The 23,383-nt window shown below is 45.1% G+C and overlaps 1 protein-coding gene across 4 annotated transcripts in view; it reads right to left on the bottom strand.

Moving 5' to 3' along the window:
• PLD1 (phospholipase D1) overlaps nucleotides 1-23,383 on the bottom strand; it is an 86,665-nt gene that overhangs the window by 49,928 nt on the left and 13,354 nt on the right. For 3 of the 4 annotated variants that reach the window (XM_026060697.1, XM_026060690.1, XM_026060705.1), the window contains 5 exons: nucleotides 7,852-8,037; nucleotides 6,352-6,479; nucleotides 5,889-6,034; nucleotides 5,013-5,121; nucleotides 3,297-3,362 (listed from right to left, as the gene is read on the bottom strand). In XM_026060697.1, the coding sequence (XP_025916482.1) occupies nucleotides 3,297-3,362; nucleotides 5,013-5,121; nucleotides 5,889-6,034; nucleotides 6,352-6,479; nucleotides 7,852-8,005 (603 nt within the window). In that variant the 5' untranslated portion in view covers nucleotides 8,006-8,037. Of the gene's footprint in view, nucleotides 1-3,296; nucleotides 3,363-5,012; nucleotides 5,122-5,888; nucleotides 6,035-6,351; nucleotides 6,480-7,051; nucleotides 7,249-7,851; nucleotides 8,038-23,383 lie in introns of those variants that run through there. The other variant, XM_026060714.1, reaches the window with a different exon arrangement.

Below are 23,383 nucleotides of genomic sequence, written 5' to 3'. Positions count from 1 at the left end.
GAGAACCAACTGCAAGGTGGATGAGCTGCAATTTTAAGCCATCACATTCTGCCAGCAATGTCAAGCATGCATGATTTATTTAAGCAAAATTCTCATAAAGCAGCTGCACTTCAGGAAAAAAAAAAAACAGCAGCTCCACACTGGGGTTTTTTTTTTGGTTTTTTTTTGCTTCACTTCTTATTTTGAACTCAGTGGTTAAAAAACAAACAAACAAACAACAACAACCACCTAAACAAGCATTTGAATAGCAGCTGTGGTCAGGAATAAAACAAAACTACAGCACTGTTCAGAATATTGTTCAGTGACAAGTTGCCAGCTCTTTCTTACAGATAAAAGTGGCTATACTAAACCCAAATTTAAGAAGTGTTCAGTGTGCTAAAGTTCAAATCCAATAACCAAAAATATGGAGGGGCTGGGTGGGGGTCTCTGCTTTTTTCGATTTTGCTTAGGCATCTTTCAGCTACTGCAGCTCATACGCAAACCTGTGCAAAGGCACAATTAATCAAGTGTCTGTACTGAATTCAAGCAAGCCCATGGGCATGGTTTCCTAATGTATTTGGACTACACTCCCCCAGTTTCCAATTCCCAGAAGTAACTGTGGACAATTAACACATTTAGTTTCCCACAACATTCATTTGAATGATAATTGTCTTGAATCACTTTAGCACAAAAGCACTATAAAAAGGGTTTGGACTAGAAGATGTGAGATTTAATCACAATTCACATAGCCAAAAGGGGGGAAAAAAAAGAAGAAAGAAAGAAAGGTTATAAAGTTCAGGTTCTGATAACAAAATATAATGCATCTRTAATTCCATTTTGTGAGCTCCATATGAAATAATATGTTGCAATGATGACGACAAATTAAGGCAAACACGAGCAGAAGGTACTAAGTTTTACCATTCACAGCTAACTAGTCAAAGCAGAGGACACTTGTTACATCTCTAAATGATGATGCTTAAGTAGCATCTATTTTCACAGTCTGCAGGAGAGTCATCTAGACAGGCTAGATGTATAATCTCTAAAATGCTACGCAGTCACCAGGGACCTTAAATGATTCTCAACCCACCAAGGATTTCAGGTCTGCAGAACAGCTACAAGCTAGACTTCCGGCCAAAAACTCTTCCAGAGTATGTCATGTCCTTGAAGAGATGGTATATAATTTCATGATCTCCTAACTGACAAAATATTAACTAACCAGAAATACAAAATAAAAGAAGCAAAGACAGAATTAAATTGTGTGGGTCAGCTTTAAAAATGTCCCTGAAGGGCAAAGAGTTATATACATCAGGTGGGTCAGCTTGCCATTGTAACTCTGCTTGGGTTCGCGTCTGAATTTCCAAAGAATTTAGGGTTTAACAAAAACCTCGGTGCATGAATTTGATGAGAGGAACAGGCAGGAGTCAAAACGTGCTCCAAGATTAAAACAATTAAAGCATTTGTCAGCACTCAGGCAACAGACTTCCCTCCACAAGAACAGGAACACACTCCTTTTGATCTAAGGAGGCCAAATACTGTTCCAAGGAAAACTCCAGAAATCTTCAATTCAGTAATTCAGTCTGTAGTCTGAGAATGTGTCCCCCGTCCCCCCCCCCGCAACCTCTCTCAGAAAGGAAATATTTTGCTCCCTGTACTTTCTTTCAGTGTCAACTGCAGGACCTGCTACACTTGGCAGTACAGCTGACGTTAGCAGCTAAGTTCTCACTAAGTGCTTCACTGCAGCCAACTCCAAGACAACAATAAATGCAGAATTTATGCGCAAAGTGACATCTGGCTCCAAGGGCTGGGGACAGAAGGGCGATTGAGTGCAGGGAGGCAAGAGGCCCACAGCTGCTCTGGAGCCAGGGCACAGAGAACGCAGGTTCACTTGTTGCCCCCTGGCCCCAATGGCCAGCAGTCTGCTTCCAACCACAACCCGATCAAAAGATCAAGGGCATTTTCATATTAGCAGAAATTGCCAGAAATATCTGAAAAAGCAATGCCTGCCTGAGAGTCACAAGATGCAGCCATACTGTAAATTGAGTCTCTCCTGCTTTGCACACGCTACTGATCAAAATTCCCAAGTTATCACTGTCTTGCCTTAAGAACAAAAGATGATTATTTTCCACACGCAGATTAACACAACTCTTGACTGTATTGTACTTAAAGCTAGAAGAGCTGCTTTGCAGCCAGTCCCCAAAAGAACCACTTTATAAGAAAAAACAGTTCCTCTCAGTCCRAGTCTGAAGGCTTTTTCTTTGCAGCACAAAGCACATTGGCCAATACTGGGTGAGGACATTACCTCATATAACTAACAATGTTCAACACACTGAGCTTTAAAACAAGAGTACATACAGAATTGGRGTGTAACATCCAGCTAAAAGCTGTCCAAGGTCTCTGCACAACAGAAATCTTGCATAAGGCTTAAAGAACAGAATTTCTACCAAACAAAAGAATTAAAAGAACTGGCTGCTTTAGATATCCTAAGTTTAGTCTGTATTTCTGACTTGTTTTCAAATCAAGTGCTCCCAGTTATCGCATCTGGCTCAGAAGTTTCACTAAGTTCTGCAGCTACCCAAGGTATGCATCAGGTTTTGCTGATGATACAAAAAGATGAGTAATAAAGTCATTATGCAGCCAACAAAACGGGAGATAAGTTACCGTCCCAGGGAAATGTTACAGCTTCAGTTGACAGGTGAGGACTATTGAAGAAACATTCAAGGATGGCTTTCAAAACAAATATTTTCACTTAAAATAGGCCAGAAGTTGGATTTGACATCTCTTCGCTTCAAAAAGACACTTGGGAGAATAAATCAATTACCTTCTCTCTTTGGAAATGACAAAATACCCACAGAGGTAAGTGGGTATCACTCATACAAACTCAACATGAGTTACGTTCAGTGAAATCAGATTCGCCCCAGGATCACCCAGGAATCACAGACTGAAGGGGAGGTTACATGTATGCTCTGGACTCCAATTATTCAAGTACTTAAAACACCAACTTATCATCTTAAACACTACCCAGCACTGCACATTATATGTTCAGCCAGCTCTTTTGACTGAACTACCTTGTGCAGGTTATCACAGTGTTGTAATAGTGACCTTCAAACGGTTCAAGACTGAGCCAGTCACTCTCTTCCTTTAATTTTAAATCATATTACATCCACGCTGGAAAAATCAGTTGAGCCAAAACATTTGCAAAATGTCTGTGAAATGTTTCTGATATGTCAGAGAAAAAGCTGCAGGACTTTTTTCCATCAGTTCTACATTGTAAAGAAAGAATATTCTTTGCCTTTTAAGCCATTCTAATTTGTACTTACTGTTCCATGGTAGTTTCTGTACATTGGCATTTTTAAGATCTTTGTCAAGTAGTCTTCCAGCTGTTTCTACAATTAAAACATGGAAAACTTTAGCTAGGATGCAGGAATTTTGAAGAAAAATCAACTGTCTAGCATTAGATTATCAAGAGATCAGAAACACTTTTCAGCTTGAATGGATAAACATATTATTATGTGCTTACTAAAGATTATTACTCAATGGCATAAATGGTTGGATTACACATTGTTTACTGCTCACAGATTTGAATTTGTACCTTCCATCAGCCGACCTGCTGTTTTGCATTGTAATTTTAGAAGCCAATTATCTTGGCCGAGCCCAACCTTCAGAGCAACTTTAAATATAAAATCAGGCCCTGCTGTTTCTGGCCCACACAAGTTACCTTTGTGAGAAAACAGACACAACCGAGAGTCTATTCAACCGGAATGCCAGATTCCCGGGGTGACGGGGAGAGCGCAGTTACTGCACTCCCCTGTCCTAAAACCACAGGGAACACACAGGCCGGGCACTGGAGGACCTGCCATCCCCATTCRGAGGGGGGGAAGAAAAGAAACTATTACAGGAAAGAGATTCCTCCCCATCCTTATGGTAACTGGACAAAGAAGAGATTAAACTCTTTGGATCTGGGGAAACAGGACAGAGTCCTACAGGCTCAGCTCAGGAGAGAAAAAGCAAGGTTTAACCCACAGGGATGGCAAACAGAAGCCCCTCCCATGCCCAGAAGCAACTGGGTGTCACACAAAATGAAGCAAAAAGGAAAACAAAATGGAATTGGGACTTTTCTGCCTGAGTGTTAGCCTGACAATACTTCACCCATCCAGGTGTGTAGCAGTGATATATATCCCCATGGATAAAGGCGGTGTGTGTGTTGGGGGGGAGCAGAGTGAGAAAAAGGAAGTCAAGAAGAAAAGGATCTAGAAAGCTCTTTTTTCCTCTTTTAAACAATCATCTCTTTCCTAAAATTCTTACACAATAGCCAAGCTTTGCTCAGAAGGGAAGGTTATCCTGCACTGTACAATTAGGAGACACAACCTTTTCAGGACTTGAAACTTCAGCAGAACAAAGGCCAGGAAGGGAGTTAACAACAGTRAAGTCCTTTTGTGGACATGGTAAGCACAGGATCAAAGAACACATTTTTACAGAAACATTTTTGCAAATAGTAAAGCTGCAATGAAGAAGCTACCCTCTTCATACAAGGACCCATCTGTTAACATCTGATACAGTTACATATAACATGTGTGCCTCATCTAGAATTACTCATTTCAGAATTAAGAGCCTGATTGTCATCTCCTCTTTCAGAGGAGGACAGGACTGAAATCACTCAGATTTTGATGGCCACTGCGCTGCCTCCGTCATGCAACTTGACTCCGTGAACTATATCTTCTATGTTTAATCTGGAGCAGGTGGGAGCAGACAAACTGCCCTTCGGTGCATCTTTGCTTTCCTCAACTGCAGAGGGAGTCTTTGCCCATATTAACCCCGGGAGCAGTGCCCTCCTCCTCGCATGCAGGAGAACTTGGCCTCAAAGTCAGACTTTGCAGAGCCCAAGTTTGTCAAGCAAAATAATTTAATAGTAATAAAGCCAGGACTTTGACAGAGTGTGGCTTTGCAAGCAACCTGCCCAATAACTGAAAGTCAGAAACCCCCCAGCAGCATCCCTCTAACCCCTGCACGCTCTGAGCAGCACACTGGACACTTACCCTCCTGCTAGAGAAGTGCTCTTCTCGGACCGTACTCTCTGAGGTATGCGGCAGACTTGGCATCTGCCTTGGTTCTCCCCTTTTGATGGATTGTCTTCTCACCGTGTGACTGGAAACAAAAACAAAAAGAGCTGAGTATAATCACTGAGAGCGAGTACGTTCCTTGATACGTAACTCTTCTCGTTCGATGCTTTTATTTTCTCCATCTAAACCCTTAAAAGCCAAAACAGATGAGTGGGCAGGAAGCATTAAGAAATCAGAGTCTTCCAACCAGCTTACAAACAAAAATACAACACGCAAAAATCACAGGATACAGGTTCCCTTTTACCCTTTTAAGGAAAGGGAATTTAAACCCTATTCTTAGAACATTATGCTCCATTAGTCTTTAACCCCTTATAATTTTACCTTCCCCTATGTCCTCTCCCCACATTTCCCCCAGCAAGAGTGGTGGTGGAGTCTCCCCAGGCCTCTTTCCACATGCGATCTCTTCCCACACACCCCCGTACCCCTCAAACGGTCCCAGAGCATCAGAGCCAGCTGCACACCAAAGAGGTCTGTGTCTCCCACATCTGGCCCATGCTGGCAGAAAGCCACGTTATGCCAACAGTTTCCATTAGCAACAGCACTGCTCCTCCCTGACTTCAAGGGAAATTCTGCTCAAGAGCTGGTGAGCCAGGGACCCTGAGTCAGCACAGAGATTCTCGGACTATTTAGATTATAGCTGTTAACTCTATGGAGACTGAAATAAACTCTTCTCCTCCATTCTCCTCCTACTAACACCGAAGCAAATAGGATCAGTGGAACTACATCAGTATGTTATTAAAAGAAAATTGCATCTTTCCAAAACGCATCCCAGCTGCAAGGCCGTGTGCTTACCTCCGTGTAGGGATTGGGATTCGTACAAAGGCCTTGTACCTCAGCAGTTCCCTGTGAAATTCCTGAAAGTGCTTGAACTTCCTTTTCACTTGCCATATGAATTCTCCGTGCGTTAACTCAATAGTGTAAACATTTGGACTTGGTACCTGCACAAAAGAATAACACAAGGGCTCCAGCTTTGAAATAAGCAATTTTCCAGCAGCAGCTCATCTAAAGATTCCTCATTATATTTTATTTATGGATCACTATTTCTTGCAATTTCTTGTTCTATTGTATTAGGTTTTTAAAAGGACAGGAAACATTGAGTGTTTTTCTGAGACACAGGCATTCTTACTTCCTGAACTCATGAACAGACATGCACAAAGTTAGCCCACAGCTTTTTTTTTAGCCCATAACTTCTTTTTAGCCTGCTTTAATACAGTTCTATAGACATCAAATTACACCTCTGAGTGTAGGTTCTGACCTTCTTTGTTGAAGTAAAACGTTCAACTTCCAAAACACGCACTCTAATAGGACAGCCCTTGAGATACGTCTGTACATCCGGCTCTTTGAATCCACGTGTGTGATAAATTGCAGAGAATGGAATGCTCACTAAAAAGATCATAAAATCGCAGTTAGCTTAACAGCATTTTAAATGATCAACGACAACATAAAAGCTAGAAGATAGTGGAATACTTCAACACAGTTTAGAGCATTGTGTGGTTTATTTTTACTAAAATACTCCAGGTTTTATTTAAACCTACATAAGGGAGCTTAAAGAAACTTTCACAGAGGTGATCTGACTTAAAGAGTTCAAGCATGAAGAAAAATGCCTCCCAGTCCTAAAACAGGGTCAATGACCGGGCAGAAACCACTGAAGTTTTACCGTATCTTTCAACGGATTAAAATCACGCACCAGACCAGCCATCTCTGCCATCTCCTCAACGCAGGTGTAAAAAGGAAGTCTTGAAGCACAGTCACGCAAAACGGTAGGAGAAAGGAACCGCATTGCCAGCGAGGCAAAGGGGGTTAAGCCTCCCTCCTCTTTAGCCTGCTGGGGCTTTCGGACCGCCAAYGCCCCGGTCCAGCTCGGACACGGTGGCACGTCTGGGAGTCCGACGTCCCTCCTGTGCAGGCAGCGTGCCAGCACGGCACAGCAACCCTGCCTGCATGGGAACACATGCCTGCGCTTGCCTGCATCCAGCTGGCTGCTGCTCTGCCGTGCCTCCGCAGAGCAAAACCCACAGGATTTTGGCTGGTACATTTTCAGGACTTGTTCAGTCACAGACCTCTGCAGTTTGCAGATTTAGGTCTCTTATGTAGTAGAGGAAATTGGAGAGAAGGAGTGATGGCATGCCATTTTCAGGGCCTTCTAAAAACTCTGAAAAAAAATATGTGGTAGAAGTATTGTGTAATTTAGGGGAAAAAAAGAAACAAAACAAGAAACAAAAAAACCCAACAGATTACTAAGCTGCCAGAAACTAGATAATACAACAGCATAAAGCAGCAGCAAAAAATCAGAACTAAAGGCCAAAATGTAAGGACATCCACAAGAAACACACAAGAGACCTAAGTGAAAAAATCCATGGATATTGCTCCACTGATCATCTTAGACTGCTTAGTAACAGAGTCTCCTTGGAAGCCAGCAAAGTTATTCCATCAACAGCATCACGATGGGGGTTTAAAACTTGGAGTTCAATGCTGCAAGGCTTGTAATTCCTAAAAAGGTGCTGTGAATCCTCAGCGGCCCTTTGAGCAGGGAGCCCTCACCCCTTGCAGGGTTCGCTGCCCGATCCCGTGCTCCTGGGAGCATCTGTGCCCCAGAGAACCATGCCGGCCGTCTCACCAGCGTTAGAGGCCATCCCGCACCCCCCTCACCCACACCGCTGGAAGCCACCACACAAATCCTTGTCTTCACCTCGGAGGGCCTCTGTTACTAAATCCAAGCGGGACGTACGGTGAAGACATCGGGGCGTTAACTCACCGGCGGCTTTTGGATCACTTAGCACCTCCGAGTCCACTTCTTCACCCTCAAAGTGGAGCTCCCTCGTGTCCAGGCTCTCTATTATACTGCTCATGTCTGCAGCAATCCTCTTCAGCGTCGATGTATCTACCTGGCTTTCATTTCTCAGTGACATCTCAAAGACCGGCACTCTAAAACCACAGGGGGCTGTTGAAGAGGAAGGAACAGGACTGTCATTACTATTTCTATAATATCTTAAATTGCAGGGATGGCAGAGTCTAGGGAATCTACTAGCAGTGTGTGGACTGGCCTTCCCTCCAATCTCGCATTCATCTGAGCCATCCTCATCCTATATATCCATTAGGAAACACTTAGCCCTGTGGCTGTAGTAAATCACTGCTCAGAGCAGAGGGGAACAGCAAAAAAGCAAAGGCAACTTCAGGCTACAATACGAAAATTTCCTCTGATTTCAGTGACCACAGGGCTCATACCCTATGCTATTATTTTAAATGGAAAATATGTAATATTTCATGTTTCAGCTACAGGAACCTTCAGTGGGTTTGCTTATGTCTCAAGAGTAGCTTCATATATTGATCTCAAATGGAAAGCAAGCAATCTTCTACATCAACTAGCCTAGTCATTTTGGCTAACTCTGTAATAACAATGATGCATAATAAAGATAAAAAGCACAAATCATTTTAATGTCTGGCCCAATTCTAGACCTAATGCACATAAAGCTTCATTTCCAAGTTTAGGCTGTATAGAGGAAAAATTCACTCAAAAAATTGATAGGCATTTTTGTCAAGTATTTGTCCTTTCATGATTAAAAGGGTGATAGAAAATCTTTGTATCAAGATTTTCTCTATTTTTATTCATCTTATACGATGGGCCATGTTATCTGCATGTCTTGCACTCTAATGGCTTTATCCCCTCAGCAGGTTCAAAAGATACAGCCGTGAGGGCTCCTGTCTCCAGTTTAGAGAGGGGAATTGAGGCACGCCGATGCCGAGCAACTTGTTTTCAGTCCCACAGAAAGCCTGGGAACGACGAGGGCTGAAAGCGCAGCTCACACCAGCTCTTGCCCAGCAAAAGCCCCCATCAAAGAGCATGTCCCCACAGGGGACGATCCCCACCACCCTGCCGGCTGCCAGGAAAGCAGGAACCGAGCAAAGGAAAGGCTGCGGCAGGCTGAGGGCAGTTACACAGCAGCGCTTAGAGATACTTGGGCAGCTATAAAGCACTTTCCACCTTTACTTCTGCCCACGTTGCTAGGAGCCTGAGTCAGGAGAAAAACGGGGGAGAAAAAAAGAGAGACATGAAACATGTCCACTAACACTGGCGCAAGCTTTCATCACTTATGACCATCTGCAGAACTTCCCCACCCTCCCCCTCGGCCCACATCTGCAGCCCAGGTAAGAGGCCCCGACGCACACGAACCATCCTACGGCTCCCTGGATCCTGTGGGAGCTCACCGCAGGGCTACAGGCCCTGGCTGCTGGTCTCTGAACTCAGATATGCTTCATCGCCTGAGCATCTATGCGACAAAATGTCTCTTCAGTCTTTGCACTGCTCTGTAATAACCATCACAGCTTGACAGCTACACTGGAAAAATACGGATGGGACAAACTGGCAGCCCTTCACTGAAGCCAGTACAAGGAAACCCATTTAAACTCATGGAAGCTCTCACACTGTGAAAGAATGATTAAAAACAAAAAATAATAATAAAAAAAATTACCCCCTCCAAACTGTGTAACATTTCTGATGTTAAATCCTTCAAAGAACACAGTGCAATTATTCTTAATAAGCTGCTTAGAAAGTGCCGGATATGCTGTAATTTGGAAATAATTTAATGTTTTAATAATTCATGTGTTTAGCTGCTTTTGAAAGAACATTCTTTATCATCATTTTGTCTTGAAAGTAGTACATAATTTTATTGCTACATAAGGCTAAATATCACACAAGTCTAAAAACAAGTTAAAAATCAGCTGCCTTCAAAAAAAAAATACCCATTTCCACATCAACTTGAATGAAGAAAAATTGGGTCAAATTTTTCTCATATCCCAGAGTGAGCCCAGAATCAACAGGGTTTCATCTCTGGAAGAAGATCACTTCCCCTCCTTGCGCGAGGGCCTGCAGGGGGTTAGTGGCCCTGCCACCCCCCCACGGTGGCTGCTAATGTCACAGCAGCAGAAAGCTCTTCAGGGCTGGAAGCGGCAGCTGGCGAGCCAGAGGCTCGTCGGACCTGCACGTCATTTCATGCGATCTACCAGAATAACTCAAACACACACATGTGCATATGCCCCACAGACTGCCTTGTTCCCCTTCTGTGCAGTGGGGCAAAACACGGGTTTGCGTTAATCTTCCCAGGTGGAAACACACTAAAACGTAAAATGATAAAGCCACTAATTTTACCCGCTGCTCTATCAAGTTTGCAGAGCCTCCCTTTAAGGTGACCTCTACATTAGCACTGTTTTGTTTCTTCTTTACCATGATTAGATGGAAAGCCGATTCTTACCATCGGAACCTTTAAACTTCACCTACGACCAACAATACACTGCAGGGAACGTTAAAATGTATAATTGCTCATGGAGTATAAGCTTCTGCCTTATCTTTTTCTAGCAGTGAAGTCACTTCACCAGCTATAGATTGGCTTCAGATGGCTGATGATTTTCTCCATAGAAAGTGGACATATATAAATAACTTTCCAACCAGAGCCATTGGGGAATACGGGCCATACCACCAGCCTAACGCCAGGCTTTCTGAAATAACTGGGGGTCACGGGGAGCGGGAGCAGGCAGTGAACATAATACAGCGCTGCCCCACTCCAGGCAACAGGTGCTTCGACACCGTGCATGGACGTGACCCTCCGTTACATCAGTCCTGTTTTATTTCCCCCCTCCGCACGCGGCGCAAAGAATGTTTTGGGACATCTGCGCTTGTAGCATTAGAGGCTACTAAAGGAAATAAAGCCATATATTGCTTCATCTCTTTTGCCTGTGTTCACATCAATCATAGTTTTCTTCTGTCTGGAGAGATGCTCATGCTTCGAGGAAATACAACGCACTTCCCAAACGAAGAGGTTTGCTCGATCAAAGAGAAGACAGGCCTGAACACATTTTGAATTCATGCTTGGCACGCTGGCAATCACAGGTGATGAGGAAAACAAGCAGACAAATACCACGTAGATACCGTTGGAGGAAGCGCACGCAGGCAGGAGCCAACGAGGAAAGGATGTGCATCCTCCCTTCTCCTTCGCCCCGCGCAGTGCCAGGGACAACCGGGTTCTGCTTGTTTGATTCATCGACGTCGTGAGTTAATGAGTAAACAATTAACTAGCGCATGTAATGATTATTTGCTGAGGACCACAGAAGAGCTGCATAACTCAGGATTTTGTTTTGTCTTTTTAAGCTAAAGCTTTTTTTCCCCACAGCTGATACAGACAAGTCCTAGAAGAAAGCAGAGTCTACATGCAGTTGGACCTGAGTCAGCCCCAGCAGCAGCGTTCCCCCATCTAGATTACAGGCTGGAGAGAGAAAAACGCGACTTGCCTAAGGACTGGGCTAAAGCCGGTGAACGAGGGCATCGGCCGAGCTCCCGCCGTCACAGCGGGCTGCTGGAGAGCTGCAAGGCACAGTCGGGCCAGCGAAGCCCGCGACACAGGCGCGGAGGGGTGCAAATCACCTCTCCCGCAGGCCAGTTGGAAAGGGAGGTGGAAAACTGGGCCCCACTGAAATCCACGGCCTCATTAGCACCTCTGCGAATTTTTATAAGGCTCTGCTCAGCAGGAGCTATTTAACCTCTTGCTAGCGCCTGCGCTGCTGTCGCTTTTTACGCTCCTGCAAGCAAGCGAAGGAATGCGCCCCGGGTTAATCCGAGCGGGCTGGGTGCAACGCCGGCTGCAAAGAAACGCACTGCAAGAGCAGTTATCCATGACTCAATGTCAAAAGAGACGGGCTACATCCAGACCTAGACACAGGCCCTGACTATCCGGGGCCACTCACTATTTGCACTAATGACACAAATGACGGACAAGAGAGTACGCTTTTAAAGTCTGCTGATATGCCCGCTGTGGAGGCACCGCGGTTATGTGAAGGACAGAGAGAAAAGTCAAAACAATCCTGGCAAATTGCAGAAACTAGCTGGGAAAATGGGATGAAATTCACCAAGAACTAAGGGCTTCGCTTCGGTATTTGACTGCTGCAATCCAGGACGGAAAATTCTTAAAGTTAAAAAAAAAATACTAGGGAAAATAAAACCTTTTTAATGACAGAGAGAGAGTGCAGCACCGGACTGTTTGAGGTGGAGAGGTTGCCGAGTCTCCAGGGTTTAAAGGTCTGTAAGACTAGGCTGTACCAGCCTGTGCCAGGACTCAGAGTGGTGTAATCGATCTTCCCTGGGCAGGGGCGAAGAAACAACGCCTCAGTTACCCTCCTGAACCCCCCAGCACAGTGAGTAGGCAAAACGCCTCCTCAGGAACCAGGAACCGGCATGAGGGCATGACGCCACCCAAATATTCAGAGTGAAACTGATGCTCTGGTATTACCAGGCTCAAATTCTGCCAGGGCAAAAGAAACAGGGGAAAAAAAAATAACACCAAAAAACACATACAGAGTAAAGCAAAACTTTGGGAAGACTGAACAAATAAGGAAAAAAGGAGATGGTGAAAACCTGAAAAAGAAGGGAAAAAGAAACATACTAAGAAAACATGAACACCGCTGACACCCCCTTGCGCCAGCCTAGCTTTTTGCTGAATTCTTCTTCATAACATAGACTCTCTGCCCCCCTTTGCCCGACTGTCACCACAGCACACAAGTCCCAAACCTCCCTTGACTAGTAAAACAGACATTGGCAATAGTGACTACACTGGCAATCAGGGCTTCAACTACAGAAAAAGTGACTATAAAACAAAAATTAATTATATTAATCCCCAAAAGCCCTTTTGAATGTGTTGGGAAATCCCAAGGTAAGTACCATCAATTTTGCAACTTTTCAAGTCTGATACCTTTTTTTTATAATTACTATTTGTTTTTTTTTTAACTCCAAGTTATTACTTAGATGTTCATATGAGAATCTCAGTTGCCACTAAAGAAATAACAGTGTGATTCTAATCATTGCACAGGAAAACAAAAGTATGTCTTTAAAGGTATGGCAATCAGAAGATTAAAACACCCACCTATTTTAATAAATACTCATTATGTTGAAACACTTCTGTATTTTGAAGGCCTGCAAGTCCCAATTTCAAGATGCATGTAGCCGGTAGCAGCACAGACCACCTAAAATTTGCTCAGCTCAAGTTTATTCTTTTACACATATCACGTTGGCAGATCTGTAACAAGCTCAGATAATCATTGCTTCTTAATGAAGTTATGATGCTGGCAAGCACCACGCGGAGCTATGAAAATGAGAAAGCCTGCATTTGGGAAGGAGGGAACAGAAAGCAAGGCCAGTAGAAACCAAACATTTCCTGCTAATGTCTCCCAGGGTTTGATGCTAGGCATAAACTCCCATTTCCACCAAGACAAACATTCCTATAATCCCTGAAAATTACTCTTATTTCAGTTCTCACGACATCTCTCTCAGTGAAATGACCTTTGCACAAAGGCCATTAAAAGCGACCTCCACTCCCCTATTTGGTTGTGCCCTACAGGCACAACGAGTGCCTCACTTGCAGCACTCTGTGCAAAACAGACTGGGCTCCGGCTCAAGCTAAAACAGGGCAATGAGAAGGGGAAAAAAAGACTTGAGCCATGAATTCCCTTTTTTCTTCTACTCCTGCTGCGAGGAGCCTGGACTCCATAAAGGCCACTGAGAGCCAAGATGAGATGCCAAGGAAATCCCGTGCACAGTGCTCTCAGCAATTATTTGCCCTGCCTGCTGATGAAGCTGTTCCACACACGTATTTCCCGATTTTGCATACTTTAATCTTAGAATTAGCTGTGGACCACTCCTGTATGGAGAAATACCCTCAGCTCACAGGGATCCCTTTTGAGGAGTTATCTGCATCTCACAGTAGGAGCAAGGCTTGTCACCACCCCGGATTTATGTCCTGGCACGACAACACACGGCTTCCTTCCAAATTCTTCAGCAGGTGTCGGACCTCCTCGGAGAGCGTGGGGCTGTCACCAGGCTCGGAGTCCCGTGCCCGCCTGCTACGGGTCTGGCATGCTCACGGCAGCCCGGACCTGTAACTCGCCCCACAGAAAAACCACATACGGGTACGGAGCAAAACAAGGACGGGCTCTGACCTTATTTTTCAGTATACCCTCACATTTATTAAAAAGCAAGGGCTCTTGCAGATGACAGGTAGTATTTGTTACATTCCCTAAGTAGGGAATTAAAAGCCAGGGATTTTCGACAATGCTCAACAATGACTTAACCCTACTTTTAACTTCAGTACGCAGAAGACAGCTGGATGAGCAAGCAGTCAGCATAGCACATGGAGACAATCTCCTGAAAATCAGCCCTTCTGGGTGCTCGAACTACAAGGACACAGCAGTAGGGTTAGGGTATCTAAAAATAATAATAATAATAATAAAAAAAAGCTACCCTTGAATAGGAAATAAGATATTGCTGCCATCCTGGAAAGATCTCCTAGAGTTGGAGAAGAACTGAAATATGAACCCAAAACAACAATAAACATGATGTTCAGAGGTGGCCCCCATCTAAACCTTTTATCTTTGGCCCAATCATGACAAAAAGTATTTTACACGCTGCTTCCAGTACAATTATTGTCAGAATGTTCTTACATTTGACAGTAATACCTCTAAAAGCAGGACACAATTAGTGTTTTCTGCTTTAATGACTGCAACAGAGTCTTTTGGTTCTGCACTATTGATACCTAATAGTTGTGCTTGAGACTTACTGTTAAGCCATGAGYGTGCTAGATTTCCGGAAGGAAAAGCTAAGTCACCAGGATCTGGACAGCCTATTTGCAGGAGTGGACAGCATGTTTAGAGACTGGATTTTCCTGTTAAGTAACAGGTAAATCTACAGAAATCCCTCCTGTATTATCTGTACTGCAGCAGGGTCCGAGAGCCCTTTCTGCTGCTGTACTGGGTCCCGTACAAACAGGACAAACTGAAAGAGTCTGTCCCACGCTGTTTGTAATAAAGACTACAGAAAAATAGATAAGTCAAGAGAAACAATGAGGTAAGGCACTGGTCATCATGGCAGGCAACAGTATCATTACACGAGGTGACTAGCCTACCCCTGCAGTCAGAAAAACCCTCTATGCTGCATTTTTTCCCACACCCAGAATAAGCCTAAGCGTCAGGCCCTTCCCAAGGACGCATTTTATTTCCTTTACAAAACACTGACATGAAAAGAAATCTTAAATGTTTACGAAAGAGCATCAACTTCTGATGTCACAGGACGATGTGATGGTGTTGCTTGGGCTGCTATTAGTGCCCTGCTTGAAATCATTACTCCATTTTTCCACTGATGTTAGACCAGAATCGGGCCCTGAACTACCGAACAGGTATGAAGTTATGTCCTTAAGCCTACCATTTGCAACTGAAGAGCTGATGTCAGGCGACACCTCCTCCACTCACTGTGCCCGGCTTGCCTGGGAAACTGAGCCTACAGCTCAGATGGTCTGAAAACATATCTAAGAGGAAAATTAAGCATTGATTGGTCTGTGAACCTACAACCTTTAGCGAGTTTCATAATCTCTAAGGATGCTCTGAGCAACAGAGTTTGCATTTGGGTTATTGCTTTAGCCAAAAGACGAGCACAGCTCAGCCAGCCTTCCCCGGTGTGGCTTCACCTCTGATTACATCCAGGAGAACAAACTACTCCCTTCCCATCTGCTCTCAGAGCTTGCCAAACTGGCTCCGGAGCCATGCACTGCAGCCCAGGAAAACGGGCCTCCGCTCGGCGTTCCCAGCGCAAGGCATGCAGCCCAGGCAGGCCTCGCACTGGAAGCTGATCACTAGGTGCTTATCAGTGACTAACACTCATCCTTCACATGCATATCTTAAGCCACATTTTGGAATCCTAGGGTGGGTATACGTAGCTATAGGCAGGCAAAAAAACTGGTTGACCATACCTTGCATATCAATACCACCGCAGCTTTAGCAAAACCTTCAATAGTCCTTAAAAATAATGGAAAAAACCCTACTGACATAAATTACTTATTTAACTCTTTCTACCTGGTAGAGGAGAGCAGTGGAAAGGAAAGAGAACCTGTCATAGGGGAAAGCACCAATGGAAGCAGTGGAGAGAGGGGAGAGCGCAGGGCTTAGGGAAGAGGGCTGCAAAAAGCACGAGGCAGGGAGGGCCCAGAGGTAGGGGGGCTGCAACGGCATGGGAAAGGGCTGAGGGAAAAGAGGAGCTAGAAAAAGTATCTGCTTCAGAGAGCGAAAACAGCAGGAAGACCAAAAGATGCAGCACCTCAGAGTGGTGACAGACACACAGCTCTTGCCATGAGGCCAGAAACCATAAAAGTTTTAGAGAAATCCTGAAACTGAAGAGTTTGCAGGGGCAATACGATAACACAAAGGACTCTTGAAGAGGTTATCAGCACACTAATCAGAGGTGGCAAAGACCACCACACTGCATTTAGAACTATAAGGACTTCTGCCACTCATATATAGTTGAACATGTCATGTAAATACAGGACATATTTTCATTATCTAGATGTATATGTCTACATGGCTGATGTACTGTACGTCACTCAATGCTATTCTGGGATATCTATATGCCATGTGTGCTCCCAGAGATCACCACCTGCCAAATCATATTTCTGCACGGAATTTCACTAACTATGGGCTGAGCAAGAGCACTGGAATGCAATCTGGCACTTTAAACCAACTGCATTAGATGGGTTTAGGTCACAGCTGATAAATGAGAACATTCGCAGAACTGCATAACTCTCACAGGCCAAGCTAAACCCAAGCATAACAGCAGGCAACGCTGTGGACTTCAGAAAGGCTGTGTCAGCCTGTGCTTGGGGCAGAATCTAGGACTAGGCAACATACAGTTTCCTGCAACCCTCACGCCTCGGTGTGATTTATACACAGGCTAACGCAACAGGATATCTCAGCCATCATTTCCCAACCCTGCCTGCTCATTCCTACCTCCCTACACAGATGCTTGCTTGCTCGCTCTCAGCAGCTGTTTCTCTATATAAAGGCAGACAACACAGGTACACTGTTAAGAGGTTACAGTCCTCTGTCTGGCTGCATTATTCACTTTTAGCTCCGACTGTTCTGGTTACTGTCAAGTTTCCATTAAGTGGGGACATTATTCCTCTTTTCCCATACTGCTGTTAAAATCACAATCACACAAACACATGAAGGAACAAACTTTTTTTTTTAAACCCTTAAATAATTTGCTCAAAGTAAAAAGATGAGAAATTTCTGTGGCCATCACAGAAACAAGTAGCAGCAGGAGATCAAGATCATGTGTTTTTTACTAATAGATTATTACTTTAAAAACAATGCAGTTTCTGTTGTCCTGAATTTTTTTTCATTTTTAATTAAATTCCTCAAATAATTTTCATTGGAAAAAAAAGTCAGGATGAGCAGCATAAATGCACAGAAGGCCAAGATGGAGAAGAAAGATACCACTGCAGCAAATGCAGGTTTTGGAGTGCTTCCCATACAAGCAGCCAAGTTCAGCTCCCTTCTCTGCCTAATGAGTTAATGAACAAGCTCAGCTCCCAGGAGCGCATCCCAGCGCTGCGCTGCCAGGCCGGGGTACTGCTGGCAACCACGGCAGCTCCCAGCTTCAGGGACAACCACCACACRGTTACCACCCACCCCGTTTTGTCCATCACGGCATTTGTTGCTGCTTTTGTCCTTCTTCGAGAAAGTCCCCAAGCACCTGACAGCGCGGTTGGGATCCATGCACAGCACCTACAGCTGCGACATACTGTTTGGGACAGTCCCAAGAGGTTCATGCAGAACAAGTACACGGCGGTATCAGATGCTTCCAGGCAGCATGAATCAACCTTGCCACATCACATACTTAAAAATTAACATCCGCAAAGCTGTTTGTTGCACGTGCTGCATGACACAGATTTACTTGCGTACAGTAAACCCAATGTATGCCATGAACATCAGGTTTATGCTGCCAGTGGAGTTCCCTGGAGAAGAGACAGCACCTTCAGGAGACTGTGCCCTTCCACCCCCCAGACAAGGGCACCTCTCCCTTCATGGCTCCTCTGCCTCACCTCTCCTGTATTTCCCCAACCTCCTCAGCCAAGACCTCTTGCCCCATTGCCCTCCTGCCTAAAGCAGGCTCCATGACCAGCCCTGTGAGCACCAGCACCAAGTCAGCAGGACAGGCTGGAGCGACTGGCCCAGCACCCCAAACCCCGCAGCGTGGGACAGCCGCAGCAGCTCCGTGTCACCCAGGAACGCCTCCTGCACTCCCAGCTCTGAGCGTCGACTTACTGCCTTTCCACACTGAAATTCCCACCAGTGGCTTTTTTGAGCAATGCTTTTAAATAAGCTTCACACATTCGGGCTAATAAATTCCACAATAATTTGAGGTCACCAATCTAAGCTGACTTTCATTCTTTCATTTCTCCCTAAAGCTACAGGGCTCAATAGCCTCGGCATGGACTTTGAGTCCCAGGACAGCCAGCGGCACGTGCATGTATTACAGTAAGGTGCCTTACTCAAGGTACAGCAAGACGCGTCAGAGGAAACAACAGGTGGGTGCATGCCTGTTCCTGCTCTGCATTCTCAAAGCCAGCTGCTTATCTCAACCAGGGTGAACAGCAATCAGCGACAAGGCCAAATGTAAACTCTGGACCTTCCTTTTCCACCCAGAACTGCTACTGCTTCATTAACAGTTTCACACATGGATCAATGGTGATCTAAAGGACTATGAATAACTGCATTTTCCCTCTCCCTAGACTACTACAGTTGTGTGCAATACATTATCCCTAGCCAGCTGAAACAAAAGGTTTGAAAATTAGTTTACAAGAAAAACAGAGTTCAGAGTTGGCTTGGGAAAATCCCAGAAGGTAAGCATAAGACCGAATTCAGAGGGCAAAAGAGAAGTCCCAAAGACTTGCAAAGCCACCTGAAGTCCTTTGTAATCAAACCTTTCTAAGAAGATTTCCAGATCCTCCATAGGATTAGAATAGCATTCAGGACACAGGGTACTTAATTTACTTATTGATTAGACTGAAAAGTTAATTTTTCTATACCAAGAAGTGTGTGATTGCTCATTCTTAATTCGGGGGGGGGGAAAGAAAAAAAAAAAAGAATTACAGAAGTTAGGCTCCGATTTCAAGAATAAACCTGGAATAATCATCACTTAGGCTTTAGATTGGTACCTGTTGAACTAAGATCAGAAACAGAAAAATTCAACAGAAAATTGCTCATTAGAAAGAAATATGCAGAAACAGAATAGCTATGTTTCTTGTTTAAATACAACTAAACACCTACAAATTTATGCAAAATAGCTCATTTATACACATTAACAATTCTGACAGCTTCCTTAGAACAAGACTGAGGCCTCTGATTTTTTTCATCCTCTTTCCTGAAGGCGTAAAATAAATAAATAAATAACCCACACTCCTCCATCAGGACTGTACAGAACTGTGCCGATGGCAGGCAATAAATGAAGATATCCATATTTGAGCTTTAACCCACTTTCAGCTGTCTCCTCATTTCTCTTTCCTACACATGTACCTAGACCTCCAGCAAGTTACAAGCAATGAGGATGCCTGGACAGATCAGATACCTTGCAGCTCGTTATTAATTTGTGAAAACTCCTTTATATATTTCTCCACAAGTTCCTAGAGGAAATCAGAGCATTAAGGTTATGACTTACATGCTTACCAACTTAACCCTTCACAGCACAAAAGCTGCAACTACACACAGCAGTTTTCAAAGATTAAATACTACTTTTCCTCAGCTGTCACAGCTTTCTGGAGCAATACTGCTCAGAAGGGTTTCGGCAGACAAAAAGACTGGTTGGCAGAAAGAAAAGCTACAGCTTAGGAAAGAAAAAAAAAAAATCTGAAAGGGCTCAGACACAGCAGTTTGCATCTTGCTGGTTCTTTCTCCCAGTGAACAAAATGGCTTAAATTGCCATAATCGCTGCCAGAATTCAGTGGGATCAGGTCTAACCACAGATATTTCAAACTGGCCATGACTCATCTATTATTCTTTACTGGGAAGACCTAAAGCTGGGTGGGACCCTTTTGTCAACTCCTGACTTCCACACTTTCATACACTGATTTTTTTTTTTGGGGGGGGGGGGGGGGRRGGGAGTTTACAGGAAACCTCTGTAATGGAAAAATACACATCAGAACATAGGAACTACAAAAACAGACATTTAAAAAAAAAGTAGGTAAGAGGTGAAAATATTTCTGTTGTGAAAAGAATGCATGATGCACTCCATTCTCTCCAAATTGTTTCAACAGCCCTTTAACCTTAACAGATACAGAGGTTGAGTTTACTGGCAAACTGATGGGGTGTTTCTCACTGCAGACTCAAGAAAGCACTAAACAAGGCACATTTTGCATTCTTCGTGAGAAAGTGCCAACGGCAGCATGTAACTGCATTTTGCTTCAACTCTGAATAAAAAGAGACAACACAGGCCCAAGACATCCATTTATTTTACCTTTCCCGTGTCATATTTAGAGAAGGATTGTTTGAAAGTGGTGGGGTTTTTTTGTTTTTTTTTTTTTAATTAACAGGTTGCCTTTAGACAGTTATTGTATAGCACAGTTACAACGTACCGTCATGGACATAATATCACAGGTCACTTAGTGCTGGAACTTCACAATTAATTACTATTGTGGGTTTATTTCTACTGTGGGAATCCCCGGAGGCTCTAATCAAGAGGCAGCCCAACACAGCGAAAAGAGTTTCTGCTGCACGGTGTCTCTAATTTGAAAGAGGACACAACCAATCACACACATCCGAGACTGGGCTTGATTCCGGATGGGGGACAAAGATGAGAGCTAAAGACACAAGAAAAGCAAGAAACAAGCGCTTCCAATTAAAAACGATGCATCTATTTTGCCAGCTAGACATCTGGGAGAAGTTTCTGGGAAGCCGCTTCGCGACATGTCATCCATCATACATTAGTAACACACCTAGCCAGAGGTACTGGGAAGTCCTGAGGCATGTCACTCACATGGTCCTCAACATGAGAGGCACAAAAAAGCAAGCTCCCACATAAGATAACCAGAAACAACAACTGCATATGAATCACCCACTTGCACAGACTTGGACAGAGGACGTCACGGGGCTGATCTGTGGGATATTGTCTTTCTGATACTGCCTTTTGTTTCTTTGGACTGTAATGCTTGTCTGAGAGAAAAGCAGTCCCACTGTGTCCAGACCACCTTCTCCCTTGGTGCTGGGAATCAAGCTGTAAACAGCAATCCAGTAACCTCCCGGTTGTGAACACCATCGGGCTGGATCCCTCACCTGCACCTGGAATAGTCATCTGGGGGATGCCAGAGGAAGCATGAGAGAAGGTTAATCCACAGGTTTATCTTATTTGACCAAGAAACACTCACACTCACTTTGCACTAGTGTAAATGAAAATACAACAGACAGGACTTAGGTCCTCTCACAAATTGATCTGGGAAAACACAATCCAGGAAATTGCACTTCGATTCTTCTACCAAGGGAGGAATAGACTCAGAAGAATAACTCTCAATTTCCATGAATATTCGCTGTTGCCAGTATAGTGCAAGGAGGACTCCATTTCCAGAGAAAATGTCTTTTTCTGTTGAGTGAGTGTGGAAACAGCAGAGAGGTTTTTCACCTCCTCCAGCTGTCGGGTTTGCTCTAAGGTCTGCAACTCCTCTTTTAGATGCTGTCCATATCAAAACCCAGCCTGCGCAGAGTGTGAAATGTAAGGATGCTCTTATGCAAAACATCCACCCCACCACTGTTCATATCGCCTTTCTCTTATATTCTTTCTCTCTAAAACTATTTAGACAGTAAGTTCCTCAGGGCAGAGGACTATTTCTCATGTCTATGCCTTCTTTGCCCAGAAGAAGGGGTAGAGAAGGAAGAGACAATATTAGCACATTAAGGTGACTAATGCAAATCAGCTACTGTGCTGCAAAATTCTAGGAAAGGCAAAGCACAGTTTTTATTTGACCTAACTCAATACAGTCATCACTGTGCTCCCAGACCAAGAAGGAGCCATGCTTGGCCTCCATTAGGAATTTACATCAAGGTGGCTAACTCGAGGGAAAACGGCTGCAGAGAGACAACTGACAGAAAAGCAGAAAGGTGTGAACTGCACACCTCCGAAAACCGCTACGGACCGGCCATCTGGATGCCAGCACCGCGCGGGGCGGCAAACTCGTGCCAAAGGGACGAGCTGCTGGGTTATCGACATCGCTGCCGAGCGTCACATCGTGAACCTCAATAGCCACCTTCAGCCCCACTCTCAAACTGAGCTTTCCCGGCAACAGAGTAGGCACATTCGTATGATTAGATCGCTGTCCTGAGGTGGTTATCTCAGCACCAAAAACCTGTGTTCCCTTTTGGCGGTAAAACCTGGCCACGCGCTGTGTTTTCACATCGACTGCGGTAACGGCCCATCACGGTACGTTTGCTGTCACAGCAATAGCAGCAGTGCGGCATCGCGTTAGTTATTCCTTTCCCTCTTTCTAAACTCTTTTTTAGCAAGTTTTGCCTCACGCTGGATTCTGTTCGCACTTGTACAAGGCGGAGTTGTTTCCACATAAAAAAGTTTTTGCTCTCAGAGGCAAGACTCCTCTTCTCCTGGAGGAGTGTAGACTTTTCTCCTGCCTTTGAGAGAGCAAAGTACCTAAAAACTAGGCTGCACTTGCATGTTCGCAGATTGTTTTGGGGCTTTCTGTTCTCCCACGTGGGAGCAGAAACACGCACAACGCCTCGGTGGCCAGCACGCCTCTCCTGGCTCCGCCGGCGCCAGATGGCTTCCCCGGCGAGCAGACACCTCGCAGCAACGCGCGGGTGGGCGAGTTGTCTGACAAACGAAAGCCGAGCTGGGGCCGCGATTATACAACCTCCGTTTTGCGTTGTTTATCTGCTTTAATGATCTAGAAAGCGCTAAACGCCACAACAGAGCGCAGGCGGCGGGTACGCAGGACATGCGAAGTGGCCGAGGCGGCCGCCACACCGTCTCCCCGCCGCCAGCTGCCGCTCGAAGGGCCGCCGGTCCCTCCGCCCGCCAGGTCAGGATGCGGCTAAACCTGCACCCGGGGGTGCTGCTCTCCCCCCCGGCCCCACAGGAGGGGGACGCTCGCCGCCTCTCCCCACACGGGCGGCCGCCGCGTGAGGCGGGCAGTGGAGTGCGCGGAGAAGGTTCTGGAAGGAGCAGCCGCAGGCGCCGCCTTCCTCCGCCACCCCCGGTGCAAGGAGCCCGCAGGGACCCGGCCGAGGCTTGGCAATCCCTGCAGGTGAGCAGCAGGTTAGGTCTCTCTATAAAAATAAAAAAAATAAGAAAAGGAGAAGGTGACACCRACGCGACGCAGCCCAACGGTTATTTCTCTCGGCCGGCTGGGGGTCTCGCAGCAGGGCGCGAGCCAGGCCAGGGCCGGCGCGCCCCTCCTCACCGACTCCATGGCACCCGAATC

The sequence above is a fragment of the Apteryx rowi genome, unplaced genomic scaffold (genome assembly GCF_003343035.1).
Source record: "Apteryx rowi isolate R43461 unplaced genomic scaffold, aptRow1 scaffold_10, whole genome shotgun sequence".
NCBI lineage: Eukaryota > Metazoa > Chordata > Aves > Apterygiformes > Apterygidae > Apteryx > Apteryx rowi.
Note: the sequence above shows the minus strand (reverse complement) of the source record. Positions and strands in the feature narration are given on the sequence as shown.